Source organism: Strongylocentrotus purpuratus, unplaced genomic scaffold, assembly GCF_000002235.5.
Source record: "Strongylocentrotus purpuratus isolate Spur 01 unplaced genomic scaffold, Spur_5.0 spur5_scaffold_2, whole genome shotgun sequence".
In the NCBI taxonomy this organism is placed as follows: Eukaryota; Metazoa; Echinodermata; class Echinoidea; order Camarodonta; family Strongylocentrotidae; genus Strongylocentrotus; species Strongylocentrotus purpuratus.
The window spans coordinates 31,062,618-31,081,988 of record NW_022145605.1 but is presented as its reverse complement, the minus strand read 5'-3'; the positions used below and the strand labels follow the sequence as shown (position 1 = coordinate 31,081,988).

At 38.5% G+C, this 19,371-nt stretch overlaps 1 protein-coding gene and 1 non-coding gene across 2 annotated transcripts in view; one reads left to right on the top strand and one right to left on the bottom strand.

Annotated features, from left to right (window-relative positions):
* Positions 1-17,035, bottom strand: part of LOC586981 (probable E3 ubiquitin-protein ligase HECTD4) — a 95,366-nt gene extending 78,331 nt beyond the window's left edge. Inside the window, exons 1-10 of the mRNA XM_030991221.1 lie at positions 16,167-17,035; positions 15,224-15,450; positions 14,470-14,578; positions 13,258-13,396; positions 11,735-11,896; positions 10,839-11,025; positions 9,948-10,106; positions 9,062-9,175; positions 1,457-1,606; positions 784-1,013 (exon numbers count right to left, since the gene is read on the bottom strand). Coding sequence (XP_030847081.1) covers positions 784-1,013; positions 1,457-1,606; positions 9,062-9,175; positions 9,948-10,106; positions 10,839-11,025; positions 11,735-11,896; positions 13,258-13,396; positions 14,470-14,578; positions 15,224-15,450; positions 16,167-16,894 — 2,205 coding nt within the window. The 5' untranslated portion in view covers positions 16,895-17,035. The remainder of the gene's footprint in view (positions 1-783; positions 1,014-1,456; positions 1,607-9,061; positions 9,176-9,947; positions 10,107-10,838; positions 11,026-11,734; positions 11,897-13,257; positions 13,397-14,469; positions 14,579-15,223; positions 15,451-16,166) is intronic.
* Positions 17,036-17,304: 269 nt separating this feature from the next.
* TRNAE-CUC lies at positions 17,305-17,376 on the top strand. The gene has a single exon. It is a non-coding gene; the product is annotated as a tRNA-Glu (tRNA).
* Positions 17,377-19,371: the final 1,995 nt, after the last annotated feature.

The window sequence follows — 19,371 nt, the reverse complement described above, 5'->3', positions numbered from 1 at the left end:
GCAGGTTCTGCAACACTCATTTCTTCTGAGAGAGAAACAATAAAGGTGATCACTTTATAGAGAAGTGGCCTTTACATGTGTGGCATATTCAAATATACAGTCAAACTTGTATACAAAGACCGCTCAATATAGTCGTGCATGAATTCTTCCGTCTACGGCTGATTGTCAACGAAAACGGAGTTAAGTCTTTTGTCAATTCTGCTTGTTGCTACGGCAGGCAGCAAGTGAAAACAAATTTGTTTAATAAAATTATGGAAATGCAAGCACTACTTCAAACAAACAGAACTTTGTCATTCCTTGCTCATTTTTCCTGATTGAGGTGTCATATAAAAGGGCAGAAACTCAACTTTCTAGAAATGTGATTTTCTCTTTGAAATTCAGGTCCTGTCTGCCAAATGACTTTGGTTTCCTCTCTTCAAATTCATTGTAATCACCCATGTGTGACATATGCATCATATGAGTTGCATCAAATAAAAGAGGAGGATCTAAGCTTTCCAAATATGTGTCATTTATTAATTATAAATGTGACTAAGTTATGTTAACAGACGGCAGTTAAAGCCCCACTGCACTACTTATACATGTGTAGCTAGCGCTCTCTATATACATGTAGCAAACAATGCCTAATCGGTGCCTGTCAGTCCCCCATGATACCCTTTTTCCAATGTTACTTAAGAGCTGATTTGATGAGATAACCACCTGTCAGTGACCTTGCAGGGAGGTCTAATCCCTCTTTGCCAAACTAGTGCAGACAGGCTTTAGAACAGCTTCTACTAGAAAACCTACCTGTAGAACAACCAGCATGCACTGGATGATAGGCAGGTTCCTTTCCTCCACTGCCTTCTCCAGTATGGCACACAGTCTCCTGAGATGGGTGATTGGGGGCGGGGTCGGGGCAGCCAGGAGTCTCCCCAGGGCGGGGCTCTGGTACATCTCGCTGTGTACGTTGTGACAGCTGGAGCTACCCACGTGGTGTAAGAGCAGACCCACCACCTCGGACACCTCCAGCATGTTATCTGTTGGGTGGGAATGGGTTAATAAAATTAGGAGATAAGAGATTGTGATTTCTTGAGAATGTTGCTTCAATCTAACCTGGTTTAGTGACCACCTGTCTACAAAGACCACATTTTTTTTCCCCTTGAAAATGGTTTCTCATTGAAACATGTACTAAAGGAACCTGTACATAAAGACCACTTTTCTCCCTTGGGTGCTCTTTATAGACAGGTTTCACTGTATTACTATTCTGGTAAAATTGTTATTGGGAGAGATTTTTTTTTTTTATCTTTAATAATATCAAAGCTAGAAATCCATGGAATAGAGAAATGATTCAAAATCATTCTGAATTGTTAATCTTGCCAAACGTATACCAGCGACTTGTAAAGTCATGTATATCTAACAAAACTTAATTAACGGCAATTGCATTCACTGGAATGGACATCTCTTGCGAGCACACATTTACCTTGTGGTGCTCTGTCTGTGAGGGGAGGTTGCGGTACACCAAGCTGCTTACAGACATGGTGAGTGGCTCGAAGCCCGGGATTCTGCCACTGATCCACCCAGTCTGGAGAACAAGTCCAGATTGCGTTGTTCAGCTCGTCATAGCAGATACCTAGAGAAGGAATGAAACATGATAATAATATTCCGCTTTATAAAGCGCTCAATACATCTACAATGGGTACCTGGTAGGAATTTATTCCTTGAAATGCTAGAGCGCCGTATGGCAGCAGTGCTAAAGCCAGGGCAATAATCGGGAGCGCCAGGAGGGTCTAATCTGACTGACATGAGCGCTATACAAGAACCCACTATTATAATTATTATTATTAATGTCTCTAAGCGCTTTACAGAGATATACTATTATTATGATGCAAATGGTCCCATATTGTTCTACTTATACATAGATCAATATATATATATGTGTGTGTGTGTGTGTGACATGTTTTGAAATCCATGCATGATCTACATCATGATATGGATATGGATATGATATGGATATTCTCGTGTTTACGTTTTCCTCAAAGGTTCATTGACGTACATGTACAAGGCAAATTCCTGGTAGATTTCGCTAGAACTATGTTTACAAACATACATGGTGAATTCCTTGTATGCTATTTTTAACACCTGTTCCGAGACGTTGCGCTCTTAATTTTGGCTCTACTTTTTCGGCTTGGCCGATTGGATAAGGTGTCGCTGGGCGTGTCGCCACAGTTGACTTAAATTTAATTAGGCAAATTTGGGAAATAGATTTGTATTACAATTGGAAGGGTTTTTCCTTGTTGCCGGGTCTGTTCACACTATCGAAATAGTATGAGAGAGGAAGTGAGGATTACAGGTGTGTAATAGCCAGAAGCATGTGGGCTCGCTAGTGTGGACGGACATAGCAACATTTATCCCTTTTTATATTCATTGAATTAATTTCCAGGGTTGTTGGGTCTCCGGGTGATTTGCATCTCTTGTTTGAAAGATTAGAATGTAAGAGACACAGGTGGGTGCGTGAAAGAAGTATGTGAGGAATAGAGATGCGGATCATCCGGAGCGCCTTATATCCGAGGGGGTAAATTCGCCAAGAAATATAGGACCTTTTAATAGGGAAACTAATTATGGGTGGATTGATATTACGCAAAGCGTCTGTGTGACACGCCTCAATTTTTGGGAGGACGAGGCGTGTCAGTTCGGGGGGATAAAAACCGAGTTGCGTCTCTGGAGCGGGACCTCTTTTCCGTTACGATACCGACATGAGTTGCTAATTTGCGTCAATTGGGTTGCCCAGCCCCAAAACATGAACTTCGTGATTTTATTAATTCTACGTTTATTTTAATAAATCTTCAACTCCAATCAAGAATTTGTTTTAGTGACTTTGATTTATCTTCGTTTTCTACACTTCAAGAACTAAAGTTATACTTTAACATTTTCTGAGTCGGTACTAGGCGGGGCGGCTTTGGCCACCGGGCCGTCTCGCCGTGGATCGCTTCAATTGGTAGCGTACGGATGGGGTGCGACACTTGTTCATTACTTCAACCATTACCATTGAACTTCAAGATATATTAGCGACGTCAGCGGAGAGCTGCAGAGATTTTTTTAGCTCACATCCGTCAACTAGTTATATGTGGATCTGTTGGGGTTGTCACGAGGACGGAGTCCAAGAACCCCTGGGCTTCGAACTAACTTTTTTTTTTTGTCGGCCGCTCAGCATCGGAGAGTATTGAGAGGAGTGAAATTTTCTTCTGCTGGTGGTTTCCTGACGAGGGGGCCCAGGAGCTAATTTCCGCAGAGCTACAGCGCGACGAAGCGACGGTGGAAGCGTAGCTGGTGATTCTTTTATGCTGGGAAAACGGTAGTACTTTAGGGCTGCGTGGGTGTCATCTTGAAGGGGCTCGCTGCTTGTGTCAGCGGAGAGGTGATATCGTCACTTCATTCATGGTCGGCGGCACATGCCTTCAGTGTTGCATGCTTGCATCGTTCCGGTGAATTAGAAGGCCGCGGTGCCGGGAAACTAGGTACGTTCAGCTGGTCTCGTAGCTGGTCTACGGGTTTTCTGCGTAGCCTAACGGTTCGTCCTGTGATCTCCGTAGACGTGAAGTCTTGCAGTCAACTACATCGACGCGACACAACATCATCGCCATCGAGAGGATCTGCAAGACTGTGTATTTACGGCGATCTAAGGCGTGTTCAGACATCACTAGGAGGGAGTATTTCTGAGGGTGACGGATGCAGGCAGCGGATTGACATCTCTGGTATGTCTTGAACTTAGAACACTTTATCTATATATGATAATTAATTCTATGCCTTGTTACGTATGGCATTATATACAATTAGATACGTCTTTTGATGTATACCATTACTCAGAACATTTAGTGTATTATCTGACGGCATAATTCATTAATTGACTGGTAAATTTATATAATCCTTGTAAACGAGAACAGTAGTGAAGGTGTGTTTTTTTCATATATACATATGGTAACTAAGAATATGGTTCTGGTTTCACTCTGGCTCGCCTAGTATACATCTCTTCCAAAAATTAAGGTAAGCAGTATTTAGTGGTTTTATGCTATATATGGTAACCGAGGTTGCATCCCTTGCCTTAATGTTTATATTAGACTAATTACTTAATAATATTTACAATAGATAATAATAATTATGGCTGAAGAGTTAAAGATTTGGTAACGGGTTTTACCGAAGCCCTACAGGGTATCCGGATTACACCTACTGGTAGGACAACCGCTAGGTTGGATAGATTTTCAGGGCAGGGTGGTATGTTATTAGAAGATTGGTTAGAAGAGGTTGACCTATATTGTGAACAGTCACAAATTTCAGAGACCCAAAAGGTCAGTGTGATCAAGGCTCATTTGGAGGGGCCGGCACGTAAAGAGTTACGATGTTATTCTGAAACACTAGATACAAATCAAATAGTTACTATTTTGCAGAACCACTTTGGTAAGACACAGACTGTACAGTCTCTGCAACAGGCCTTTTACGATCGTAATCATATCAATCCTCATCTGTTAAAGTACAATTAAATGCTTGTAGTTCCCCTGTACGTGTGCATAGTGACAATCCTGACCAACAGTCGTTTGCAGAGCCTAGCTCTTCTGGCATATTTCCATCTTACACAAAAGATCAGTTAATCCAAATGCAGAAAGAAGACCCCGAACTGAAGTTTGTATGGGAGCGGTGGTCCCAAAATTGGGCACCCGGTGATGAATACTTCAAACATCCTTCAGAACCTGATAATGTTAAATCATTGGTCTCGCCTTTCATTGAAAGATGGTTTGTTAGTAAGAAGAGTGCTAGACCCTGTATTTGGGGAGATATTCCAAGTTTTACTTCCTCAATGTTTACGTAAGAATGTGTTGGTAGGATGTCATGATGAATGGGGACATCAAGGTAGAAATAAGACCTATGAATTAATAAGATCTAGGGCCTTTTAGTATATATGTTGTATATGTTGGTTCCTAATTTTGATAAAGTAGGTATAGATCCAGTAGGGGAGAGTATATGTTGGTTCCTAATTTTGATAAAGTAGGTATAGATCCAGTAGGGGAGAGTATATGTTGGTTCCTAATTTTGATAAAGTAGGTATAGATCCAGTAGGGGAGAGTATATGTTGGTTCCTAATTTTGATAAAGTAGGTATAGATCCAGTAGGGGAGAGTATATGTTGGTTCCTAATTTTGATAAAGTAGGTATAGATCCAGTAGGGGAGGATGTAGCAGGGCGAGCGGGAGATGTTAATGTTCCAGGGAATCAGGATGGTGCCATCCCAAGAAGGTCGCAAAGACAAACTAAGGGTAGACATTCTAACCCTTTTAATTTACCAAAATCAGTTTTGCGCTGATTATCTACAAATTTTGAGATATTCTATGTACAGTCGGATATTTCGTATTTTTATTGAAGGGACCGTAATATTGACGGTTAATTATCACGGTAATTAGTCGTTTACATCAAATTGGAGAGTTAATAATTTTAATTATCAAACTTTTACTGTTTTAGGGCTGGGCACCCGTCCTGATTTTATTTGGGGTCATTTATGGTTATGGTGATTTTTGCCTAATTGCGTGCTGAAATTGGTTGTATATTCCATAGGTCTGCATATTACAAATTTTTATATTTTTCCAGTTACAAGTATCGTTGTCTATTCCAGTGTTCGGAGAAGGTGCATGTATTTTCACTAGTATATTTCAATTTTTACTCGTTTCTGATTACATATGGATGTTTACAAGTGGCAGGAGCAGTCCCAACAACCGGTTGGAGGAGGTCTGGGGTATCCGGCTCTGACCGCCGGGGTTGTGACACTTCCCTAAGCTTCGCAAACAGTTTCAGGCTATAATTACAAGTAGTTGGAGACATGATAGTGGTAGGTTTCATAGTCTGCTGTAGGGAAATTTGGGCGTTTTTGTTAACCATGCAGGAATAGGACACTCGAGGGATTTATAATAGGTTTTTGGATTAAAATTTTAATTTTGTTATTGCCTCTTTAGGCAGGACCACATAATTGGTCAATTATGTGGATGAAGAGAGGAGGGAAAAAGAAGGAAAATTTTAGAGTTTGAGGGTTTGTTTAATTGACTATTGAGTTAAGGTTGTGCATTTACTTGCAAAATATTGACATGCTGTTTTAATATGCAAAGGGTGTCATTAATGGGAGGTGATATTTCTAAGTATGTTTGAACTAGTGGGTATTTTTGTGAGTTGGATTACCAGTTTGATATGTGTGTTTATATATTGTAATTTGGAAGCCATGTTGGCTTTATATGATGTATATGAAGTTATTGTAGATGTTTTAGGGCTGGGCAGCCATGTACGTGTGTGTAACTTGGAGGGGAACGTATATATGACGAGAATTTTTTTTTTTTTTTTTTGCGATCTTATGGGACAGATCGTTTCAGTAGGGGAGTTTGTAATGATATGGATATTCTCGTGTTTACGTTTTCCTCAAAGGTTCATTGACGTACATGTACAAGGCAAATTCCTGGTAGATTTCGCTAGAACTATGTTTACAAACATACATGGTGAATTCCTTGTATGCTATTTTTAACACCTGTTCCGAGACGTTGCGCTCTTAATTTTGGCTCTACTTTTTCGGCTTGGCCGATTGGATTAGGTGTCGCTGGGCGTGTCGCCACAGTTGACTTAAATTTAATTAGGCAAATTTGGGAAATAGATTTGTATTACAATTGGAAGGGTTTTTCCTTGTTGCCGGGTCTGTTCACACTATCGAAATAGTATGAGAAAGGAAGTGAGGATTACAGGTGTGTAATAGCCAGAAGCATGTGGGCTCGCTAGTGTGGACGGACATAGCAACATTTATCCCTTTTTATATTCATTGAATTAATTTCCAGGGTTGTTGGGTCTCCGGGTGATTTGCATCTCTTGTTTGAAAGATTAGAATGTAAGAGACACAGGTGGGTGCGTGAAAGAAGTATGTGAGGAATAGAGATGCGGATCATCCGGAGCGCCTTATATCCGAGGGGGTAAATTCGCCAAGAAATATAGGACCTTTTAACCCTTACTGTACTGGGGGGGGGGGGGCCTGGGAGGCCCCCCCCTCGACATTTTCGGAGATTGCGCTGCAACCGCTTGGAATTTTTAATTGTCGTTTCATGACTTTTTTCCCTCAAGTCTTACGCACATTTTGATACCATTTTCGTCGAAATCGGATATACCTGTTAGGCGTTACATAACAATTAGTATGCGCATGTCATCAAAAAAAAAAAAAAAAAATGAAAATCGCACCAAAATTTGCATAAATTATCATTATTAATTACATTAAAATAACTTTTTTGTGTTAGAAAAGAAGTTTCATATGAATAATGAGTTTCAACATTCAAAAAGTGGAGTTTGACACGTTTTCGGTAAAATGCATAAAATTAGCGCATTTTGCATAATTAATTAGGCTAACGACAAAAATTTGCATATTCGGAAAAAACTAATTATACCATCTTGTTCCTTACGTAAATATCTACAAACATGCAAATTTTCGTGTTCATCGGACAATCGACGGCCGAGATCATAGGGGGGGGCCTCCCAGGCCCCCCCCCAGTCAGTGGGTGCTCAAAATAGCCCAGTACAGTAAGGGTTAATAGGGAAACTAATTATGGGTGGATTGATATTACGCAAAGCGTCTGTGTGACACGCCTCAATTTTTGGGAGGACGAGGCGTGTCAGTTCGGGGGGATAAAAACCGAGTTGCGTCTCTGGAGCGGGACCTCTTTTCCGTTACGATACCGACATGAGTTGCTAATTTGCGTCAATTGGGTTGCCCAGCCCCAAAACATGAACTTCGTGATTTTATTAATTCTACGTTTATTTTAATAAATCTTCAACTCCAATCAAGAATTTGTTTTAGTGACTTTGATTTATCTTCGTTTTCTACACTTCAAGAACTAAAGTTATACTTTAACATTTTCTGAGTCGGTACTAGGCGGGGCGGCTTTGGCCACCGGGCCGTCTCGCCGTGGATCGCTTCATTAAGTGTAAATATCTAACGGGATGCAAAATGTAGGCAATTGCTAAAATCCCTCCGCAGCTAATCACAGGTGTTTGAACAACTTGGAACTTAGAATATACATCCTGTAGATATCATCTTAGAGGGACAGGGACACATCCTTGACCCCTACATTGCACCTTGACATTCTATGACGCAGGTACGTCCATTCTATTACAAAGATGATGATAGTCCCTCCCCCCCCCCCTTCCCCCATCCCCCTACCCATATTGGCGTTTCAGAGGGACTGCATCGCTTCCTTCACCCAAACACCTGTGTAATATTAATCATTTTATTATCTTTATTTCTCACTTGTTTAATATTCCAGTTGAGGAGAATTTTTTTTTTAAAGCAGCTTAGCAGTGCTATTATCTTGGTATTTATCAACTAAACTCAATGACACTTTATGAGGCTTCTAGGAGTGTTTACCAAAACAAGAAATACGCTATAACTGTGTGAAAGCTATAAACATACGGATACCATGGATACGTTCAAGACATCTTTTAAAACGTATCTCTTTAATAAGAGGTGAATAAATCCTACACACACGTCCTTCTATTTAGAATATGACCATGCTGTGCAGAATATTACCGTGCAGTATATTTTCTTTTTCCTTACTAGTATTTACTTATTCTTTTTCATTTTTCCTACAGCGCGTAGAGATGTTAACAAATATATTATGCGCTTCATAAGAACTGTACAATCAATAGTATTATCATCATACATGTACTTCCTAACAAATTATTCTGATGCTGTTTATTACCTGCCAGTCAACTCTGTATCTAATTTATAAAGGTTCAATGTTCTACATCATCTTTCGCTGAAGCTCATTAACGCTTCTTTCTTTTTTAAATCTGTAATTCCAAACAATACCTTCACTCCTCTGTGATTCCAAGGAGATTTTCTTTGTTTTTGCAGAATAAATAATAATAATAATAATAATAATAATGATGATAATAACAATAATAATAATAATGATAATAATAACAATAATAGTAATAATGATAATAATAATAATAATAATAATAATAATAATAATAATAATGATAACAATAATAAGTGAAGGAAGTTGATTCCTACTTACCAAGACCTTGTACATTTGAACCCCTGGCAATAGCACATGCAGGGGCATCCATCAGCTCTAGCTTGCTGGTCAGGAGACCGTTTGAAAGATTGAAACAGATGCTTGTTGCCAATGCTGTATCAAATTTGAAGAAAAAGCAAAATTTGAATTAGCCCATGATAAAGCAGGTGAACAATGCTTGATAAGCTATCAGATTATCCAAGGTTTCATAGTGTAAATAAGAATCATAGTGCACAAACATCACAAATTGCGATTTCCTTTATACTGCATATTCATCTATAACGATTTTTTTTTAATGAGACTGATGTTGGACATTGCTAAATAAAGCTTTCCGGTATAACAAATACCGATGATCAAAATACTAGGAGGTAAATCATTTCATCGGTTTCATTACTTCATGCTGAAAATCAATTTGCTGGAAAGCCACTGTAAAATCATAATCATATGCAACATGAATTGTTTTGCAAATTGTTACCAACAGTCGTTTTCTTGGGAGGACACTGTTTAGTCAACTGTAAAAAAATTAAGTGTTGTGTTTCAGGTCTTTTATGTGGCATGAAACTTATGAGAAAATGTCCCTCAGTTCAAATAAGTAAAATTATTGTGTACGTGAAAGTTCAGTTTCTACAGTATACTAGTGAATTGTCAGCCATGCCTTGACGGCAGAAATTTAAATCAGTAAAAAATATAAACGGGGGCTCAGGGCGAATTAGCCCCAGAAATGCCCAAAAGAGCCCCCGAAAATCAGAAAAGAGCCCCCATAAATTTGCATAGAGTGCAAAACAAATTTCAGAGTGTTATTTTATGCAGGCAAGCTTGAAAAGTAGCCCCCGAAAAATAAATTTTAATTTTTTCCCTGATTTAAATATTCTGTTTTCCAACTCACTTCTGAGCCCACTAAGTCCTGCGGTAGTACTGAAGAGAGACCGAGTAGCTGAGCTGCTACCACCTCCAGGGGGTGACGTCACAATCACCACGCTACTGCCGCAGCAGTAGATAGGTGACCTTCGCAGGAGTTTCAGGGTCAAGCCACAGCTGGTAGTAGCTGTATAGAGACAACGCGAGGAGCATATGAGTTCAGACACATGTAAGCATCCTCTTTGTGGATACCATGAATAAATTGAAATCTATTTCGTTCTATAACTCATGTAACAAAATTCAAAATAGGATGTCCAAACATTGCCAATGGCATTAATAATAATAATAATAATAATAATTCATTTTTATATAGCGCTTAATACAAATGTCTCTAAGCGCTTTACAAATATACTAATACCCTGGCAGTTTTCACTAAAAACTATATTACAGAATTCATATGCTCTAATTCTTGATTTTTTTTGTTGTTGAATATTGATTTAAAGAAATTGGAATGACTGGGAGAAGGAAAGAAATACTTTGATATCTCCAACATTATATTTAGATTTTTAAGTTTTCTTAAATTTGGAAAGACAACAGGGAAGTGTTTCACAAAGTCTAAGGTCGCCTTTAAGTTGGACTTAACTATGGCAAGCCGTTCATGCCACTGTTTCCTCTCACCATTTACTGACATTGGTCTCTCAAGGGACGTACAAATCAAGGTCACAAATCTTCAGAATTAACCTTTCTTGATAGTTCATTATTGAAGGAAAAAATATTATCTAAAGATCATAATTGAGAGACCAATGGTGAGAGTAACCTGTGGCATGAATGGTCTGCCATAGTTAAGTCCAACTTAAAGTCGATCTTAGTCTTTGTGAAGCACCCCCCTGGATACTGTTAAAGCTAAAGCAATACTTACAGATCTCTTCCCTGCCGCCTGCATTGCCGTTGGAGTTGGTGAGTTGGGCTAGGGCAGCAGCGTTGCCCGGCCGAAATGTTCTCAGCCGTATGAGCAGAGGGTCCGTCACACCCCTCACTACGTCCTCGTTCCTTACTAGTACTACCGATGGTCTAAGTGGTTCAGCAACAACCACACCATCTTGCTCCTACAAAGATAGCATTAAATCAGTAATGATTCATGATGCAAATTGTCAACAAATCTCAATTGTTTAACATATACATGTATGAGATCTTGGGCCGGTGCAGTTTGAAGTCCTCCGATCAAACATAAATTTAAATGGCCTATCTAATATGTACAGAGTTGCAACTGATATCATGTGACCATAGATTATACATCACTATACATGTTAAACAAACTTTAAAATATGAGCAGTATATAATTCATCATGACTAAAAGAAAAGAAATACCTTAAAAGCAGATAGAGCCCACTCACGGAAAACAAGAAATATGGTCTTAATAAAGCAGCCAGTCTTCCAGTGCAGGTTTCAATGAGAAAACTTTTCAAATGAAACACAAAATGCGGTCATTTTAAACAGGTGGTCTTTCAATTAACCAGGTGGTCACTGAGGTAGTGAGCACTAAAAAAAAAAAGGGGGGGGGGGGTTTCCCTCAACCACGCCCCCAAAAATGGCTACTAACAAACATTCCCCCTCCCCCTTGTGAATAAGAAAATTTGGGGAAAATAGGGGAAAATAGGAAAGAATAGATAAAATAAGGGGAAAATCTGGAAAAACAGGATATAACCAAGAAGAAAAGGGGGAAGAAAAAAAATCAGATAAAAAAAGAAGAAAAAAAAATCGGGAAACCGATTTAAATCTGGTAATTACGGGCCTGTTTATCACAAAGAATGTTACCTTCAGGTTCAGAAGATCAGCTGTGACAGGTTGACCTTTGCCACTCTTGTCGGGACCAGGAGGGCACCAGACCCGATAGAAGTAGGTGCCGTCACTACAAAGCGAGACGGTGACCTGAGATGCATTAACCAGAGACTCAGGCATCTTCACATTACCTTCCACCTGTATTAAAGGAAAAGGGAGTATCCAAGGTGTAACTGTGGATCCTACTCAAAACCAGGGGCTAGTTTCTCAAAACCATCATAAGTCTAAGTTCGTGGACATCCCATAAAAACGTGTGTCAATTCGATAACACACATTTCAATGGAAGAATTTAGACTTATGACGGTTTCAAGAAACGATCCCCAGGGTTTTTCGCTAGCGCAAACATGTAACATCCTCTTTGCTAAAACCAAGAACATGGATTTTAGAGGGGGGAAAAGGCATGGGAATATTCTTCTTGACAAGGGTAAAGATAATTTGTTAATAAATCTGTCAATGCATACTTTCATCTCATAGGTTCCAAGTCACCACAGTGAGATAGTGACTTGAAAAAAAGCACTCCTCATAGTCTCATGCATCACTAGAAACTTGTCTATTTCACTATGGTGATGGTAAACACTTTTGTTATTTACTCTTCTGGGCATAAATATACTTTTTGACATTTTTCTCTATATTTTGGTCACTCAGTACAAAAGGCAAAAATTGCTCAATCAACTTAACCATTTGTTGTTTTTATTTGTTTGTTGTTGTTTTTTATTCCGAAATCGGATAAAAATATTATACATAGTAATATATACAAAATGAAATATTTATACATGTACATAGACAAAAATCGGTGGAAAGCCCAATTCAGTAGTGTTTATAGAACACTACTGTTCTTCCATGGGGTCCTTAAACCATGATACCTCAATATCAAGTATCAAGTATTGTCAGAAAGTAGATGGCAGTTATTCTACAAAGTTATGTTGATAATAAGGTCATTAAGTGTCAGCTACCAGTATTTCAGAAACAGAAATGAGGCACTGAATATATACGATTTTTTCTTTTTACTGCCAGAAAGGCGTTCAGTCTGTGTGGAAGTGTAGGAGTTAATGCCTTCTAGCTCTCAAAGGACGATATGTGAAGACATTATCCATTTAAGAATAAAGACTAAACTTGACCCTGTAACCGATCATCCGATCGTTGGCCAATCAGGTGAAATCGGATAGTAAATTCTGATCGCCGATCAATGAAAATGATCGGGGGAGAAATGCATTTTTTTCCATTGTCATTATAATCTAAGATGGCGGCTCGCATGTTTTGCCTCTTCTCTTAGACTAATATTATTGATTTTAAGGTCATGAAAAGGCACTTGATATCAACAAACATGGTCTACAACAACTCCAAACGACAAATTAATCCCAGCTTTGCATGTTTTTTTAGTATTTGATAGCCCAAACCTTAAATTTTCGGCATTAAAAAAATATTTCTGAAAAATTGAAAAATTGAACCGATACTTTTGGCCGATACCGATCAAAGGTGCTCAAACTAAACTCTATTACCTTGAGAGTATCTCTGTTGATAACCGACCCTAGGGATTCTGTCTTAGAGTCTGCCTCCAGAGGGCGGTGCAGCAGTATCTTGTCCGTACAAGCAATCCAGCCTACTGGAAGGTCAGGGTTACGAGTGTAGACAAAGCCTCTGAAGAACCACAAAAACATGGAACAAATTGGATAAGTGAAGAGCGAAAAACAACGAACTACATAAAGACTACTTCAATTGTGGTTCTAAAGCAAACAGATATGTTTCAGAATTATGTGAGATTTGTACAATAGAAAACATATTGTCATTGTCATTATTTTTGCCGACATCACTTGTCTTTTTCTGATTAACAGATTATTCCATCTTTTTCAGTGCATTGCTGGAATTTTGAGCTCAAATGGCATAAGATTTGAGGAACTCTTCATCACATAATGTGCATTCTCATTGTTAATCATACAATCAAAAAATAAACACGAAGCACTAAAAATCTCTTCATATTAAACAAGATGGCTAAAATGTTATTGCATTGCAACAGACTTGCCACTGCTAGTTTTCTCTTTCTTTTTCCAAGCTGAATTTATTTTCTGATTTGGGAAAAGTGTAAATGAATACAAGTAAAGCAACAGGACTGACATGGCCTCAAATGATGAAAACCTGCGAGTACATATTTGTACCTCTGCAAGAAGATATACAACGTGAAACATTTTTTACCTTGTAAAACTGTTAAAATGTCAAACAAATACTCATCAGATATCTTTTAATTTTTTTCAATTTTTTTTCTTCTATGCAATATCAAGAAATAATCAACAATGTAAATTTCCTGAATGCAGATAGATTCCCAATGACCCATTTCCCCCCTTTATATTCTTACATTCATGACAGACAATCAGTTAACATGTCCGGGGGGGGGGGGGGGGGGGGGGGTGTTTCACAAAGACTAAGATCGACTTTAAGTTGGACTTAACTATGGCAGGCCGTTCATGCCACGATTTGCTCTCACCATTATGATCTTTAGATAATATTTTTTCTTCAATAATGAATTATCAAAAAATATAAACTCTGTTAATTTGTGACCATGATTTGTACGGCCTTTGGGGGGACCAATGCCAGAAAATGGTGAAAGCAAACAGTGGCATGAACGGACTGCCATAGTTAAATCTATCTTAATGTTGATCTTAGTCTTTGTGAAACACTCCCAAGAAGTAAAGTGGTTTAACTGCAATGAGACTCACCTTAGCGTTCCATGTAATCCAGATCCAATCTTAGCAAGACCTTTCCCCCTTGCATTCGTACAGTACAGGAAGACACCGTCACAGGCCAAGCTTCTACCGATACTGGATTCTACAAGAAAATCATTTAAAGATAAAGTTGAGTTCCGGGCAAGCGATTGCACATAGCCGGACTTCTTCATGATTGAAAGATCTGCAGATATTTGGGGTCTATAATGATAATGATAATAATGAAGTCTTGTATAATAACGCTCATGTGTGGCACATTGCCACTCCTGGTGCTTCAATATTACACAGGTGCCCATTTACCTCATCTGGATAATAATAATAATAGCAATAATAGCCTAAAAGTCCACTCCAAATTTTATTAAACCGAAACGGAAATTCTTTTTGCCCAATTGATCGTGAGCCCGGCAGCCACTGAGCAGCGCCAGATCGACGTTGCTTGGCAAATACTGGCTAATGCCATCAACGTCTTCTTTTGAACAAATGCACGTAAATGAATGGACTTGATTAATGGTAGTCAGCGACTTAATCTCTACATTGTGAGCGCTATAGTTCGTAAAACAGACCAAAGTTCTCTTCAGTCCACAGGAAAGACATGTAGTCTTGTCATGCTACACTCCCTTTAATGTAGATTTAATGTTGTGACACATTACTAACTACAAACTGGTCTATTGGACTTTGGGTGGTCAATGGAAGCTGGGCAATCACTGATTTCGATCCCTGATTACAAGTATGGTGAATTCAACAACACCTACCTTTTTCTTTCTCTTTGTCCTCTGTTTTCTCCTCTTTCTCACCCAGCATATCCTCAAATCCCCAACACACAACGTGCCGGCTGCCATGGAGGTAGGAGGGGAGCCTGGCCCCCCTTCAAGCCTCAGGAGTCTCTGGAGAATGTCAGCTATGGGCAGTGGGCCTATGGATGGGGCAAGCTGTTGCAAGAGGTGGGTGGTGTGAATGAACGTTCCTGTAGAGCCCCTATATTATTACAGGTAAAGAAAAATTGAAATATTGTAAACAAAGTTGAAAAGTGAAAAGCAATTATTTTGCCAACATTCAATGAGAAATTGTAGTATACATTTTCATTTTGTTAAAGGCCATGAAAAATATTACTACTTTCTAAGTCCATTTCATTTTACTTGAGAAAAGTGTTCTGTGTAAATTATATATTTCCCTTTTATAGAACTGCTATGGGAGAAATGTTAACACATTTTTGTCAATAAAATACATTCCTCCATGTAAAACAAACACACAAACAAAATGCATTATTGACTTTTGTTACTTAACTGCCCAGTTTTCACATTAAATCATTATTTTATGTCTACACACAAAATACGCACTTTAAAGTCCTTATTCACATACAAACTTTGATGGAAAAAAATGTGAACCCCTCCGTAGGACCATAGCTATAAAACTTTGCATCGGAATGATCAGAAATTAAGGTTATATTTTACAGAATCAGTAGATCTATTATTGTAAAATGTAAAGCCAAAGCCAAAGGTAGGTGTTTTTTTTAACAGACTCATGAAGAATCACAAAAATTTATAACTTTATAACATTAAGTGAACCTAAATAATGTACTAATAATAATGACTCATGAGTAAAGCAATCAAATCATGGCCTATGTTCCAACGAATCCAAGTACCACAATCCGACCATATCTATTTTATCTTTTGTCCCTCTTGGATACAAACCTTGCGCAGGCAAATGCAACCAATGCAGAGGCAAGTAGCTGGCGTGGTAGTTGTTGAACATGTTGCTCTTCATGTGGTTCCACATTAGCTATCACATCAATCTCATCACTTTCACCAAGCCAGGAACTCAAAAGGTTTTCCAGTCCATCTAAACAGTCCGCTGGTTCTTTAGCAAGGCTCAGTGGAAGACAATCTCGAAGGCAATTAAGAAGCAGAACAGCAGTTTCACTGCTTAGCTCTGGATTTATTCTCTGCTGTGACCGAAGGAGTGGAAACAGGAGGAGTAATCCAAGTCTGCTTGAAAAGGCTGCTGGTTCAGCACCGTGCCAAGTGACTTTCTTCAGCAAGCTCAGGCCGCCAAGGCCGGCGGCGCTGGCCACTTCCTCTTCACTGAATGTCTCTCTTTCCAGCTGCTCCACATTATTAGATATTTGGCGATGGGCATTCCATAACCCTTTCAGTGCATTTAACCGGTATTCAAGAAGTCTTGAGTAAGCATATATATTGTTGTGTCTCTCACAAACAGAAACTAGCCTGTGACTCAATTCAGTTGGATTTTTCGTGTCGAAGGAAACGACTTCGTCAGAGCTGTTTTGCGGGCTTGCGTTGTTGATATGTTTTGGCAAGTTAACAAGATCGCTTACCCGCAATAAACCGTCATGTAAAAACAACGATTCTTCGTTCACTGATAGCCATTGCGTTGTATCTGTTACACAGTTTGAAGACATATTGAACACAGACCCGCAGACCTTCTCAGAAATGCCTCCATCTAGATGGCAAAAGAAGATTATGCAGTTACATTCCGCCGAAGTCTAACAACAGTATTTTTCATTGCACTGGAGGCAGCCATTTTGCTATGTTGTGAAAAAGGGGTTAGACTATTCCATTATCGAGGGAGGAAATAAGAGTTACGAAGGAGGAATTCAAATAGACTAAAAGTGAAGAAATATGATAGCAAAGATCCATCAAAATGATAATTTACAACTTAAAGAATGTTTTTGATCATTTATTACGTTCTCCCATTTTTACCCTCCCTTAAATAATTAACACTGTTAACTCACCAATCTCCTCTGAAATGGAGTAGTCACCTTATTAAAAGAGTAATATAAACAATATAATTCCATCTCCAACATGGAAATCCCATATGGTCTAGTGGTTAGGATCCGGCGCTCTCACCGCCGTGGCCCGGGTTCGATTCCCGGTGTGGGAACATCTCACATTTTTGTTTTTTCAATACATAATGAAAGGACTTTTCCTGCCCCTCCACATAAAAATAAGAAAACACAATATATCTACATCGAGTAAGGTTGATCATTATGTGATTCCACATTATCCTATTTTAGCAAGCCAGTAAAACTCAAGTTTACAGCTTTCCAGTCCTGCAATAAATATTTAAGAGCAAGTAACAAGTAATAATTGGCAAGAGCCTTATTTATGCAATATTTTGGTAGGTAAAAATGCAATAAAGTCTGTAAACAACGAAATCTGCAGCTTATGAGGTCTATATCTCACATTTAATTTTGGTATGAACATATCGCATCACAGAATTATTACAGGCTACACTCACTGAATTCTAATCCTAAGCCTAATCTTATTCATTATCATAACCCTAATTTTAAACCTATCCTATTCCTTAACCTAGCTAAACACCCAATCGCAATTACATCCATTATTTTAAGAAGTTTAGAGCAACATTTCATCAATCTGTTGGACAATATAATATGGGACGAATATTCATGATTGTATAAGTCATGAGGACCTGTACATTTTAAAGCTAATTAATAGAAGGCTCATTACACATGTTTTTCTTGATATATTCCTCTTACTTACCCTTCCTTTCTTTTTCTTTCATTCTTTTCTCACCTTTTGTTGATTCTTGCTCCTTGCTCCTATTCCTCACTCATCCCTTCTTCCTTTCCATACTCATTGAATTTTGATAGAGAGTTTTAATATATTTTTTATATATATTATGTCATAGTCCTAAGACTATTGTAGTAATAAAACCCTTCTATATATATATATATGATGAGTGCTATTTAAATGATTTGTTTTTGTTAAATTCATAGGCAAAAGAGAAGGCCTTAATTTTGCTCAGTGTCCGGAGCCGGACACAAAAAGCCTGAAGCCATTGTCGCCAGAGGAAATGTGCAAGCACTGTAATTTCACCTTGGCGTAGTTTACTTAAAGGTCCATAATCTTCTAATTCACTAAAACCCAACCTCTGTGTCTTAGATCATGTTTAACAAAAGATAACTTAGACCTACATGCCCCCATGCATATATTTCACCGAGACCACAGACCGAAACTGAAATAAAATGGCATGCAATATTTATTACACGTTTTGTGTATATAAAATTTTGGGTACCAGTATTTGCAATCTCATGCTTTTCTTCTCTGAAGTCAACCACATTGAATTTACCTTCCACATCAAATGTGCGCGTCTATAGAACATTGGAAACAATGGGTATTCCCAGTTAAGTATGGACATGGTGGATGCGCGGTCTACTTTACTTTTGAACGCAATATACCGTGCAACAAGATATGCTACATTGCATGTTTGCACATATCTTTCAAGTCATGTGTCATGTGATAGCTTTTCAGCCAATGGGATACTCTTGAGTACTCTCCAATAACGAACCTATTTTATACAGACCACCTGTCTACAAAGACCACATTTTTTGTTCCCTTGAAAATGATTTCTCATTGAAACATGTACTAAGAAACCTGTCTACAAAGACTACTTTTTGTGTTTCCCTTGTATTGGGCGGTTAATACAGGTTTGACTGTATCACAAATTTTCGAGTGTCATGGAACACCTTTTTAGCAAAAAGGATACTCGCTAAACAAATCTATGGCTGCCTATAAGGCCATTATGTATGTATTGTTGATGGCACTATAACAGCCTTTATGGGGGCAACCAATGAATGAATGAAATATCCCATTTCTATCAGCTACATATATATATACATATATCCATTTTAATGACCTACAGATAACCCTGCATACCTCAATCGCAATTGTGTTGGACCAAATTATGTTAAACATGTTATTTAATTATGCATAATTCAACTATTTATCGCGGTCCCAACGGATTCAACTCGTGCTTCACTCACTCACACTGCAATGAAATAAGTAGACTTTAATTCTTTACAGTTTACATACATATAAAAGGAAATCTGAAGAAAGAATAACGAACAATCAAACA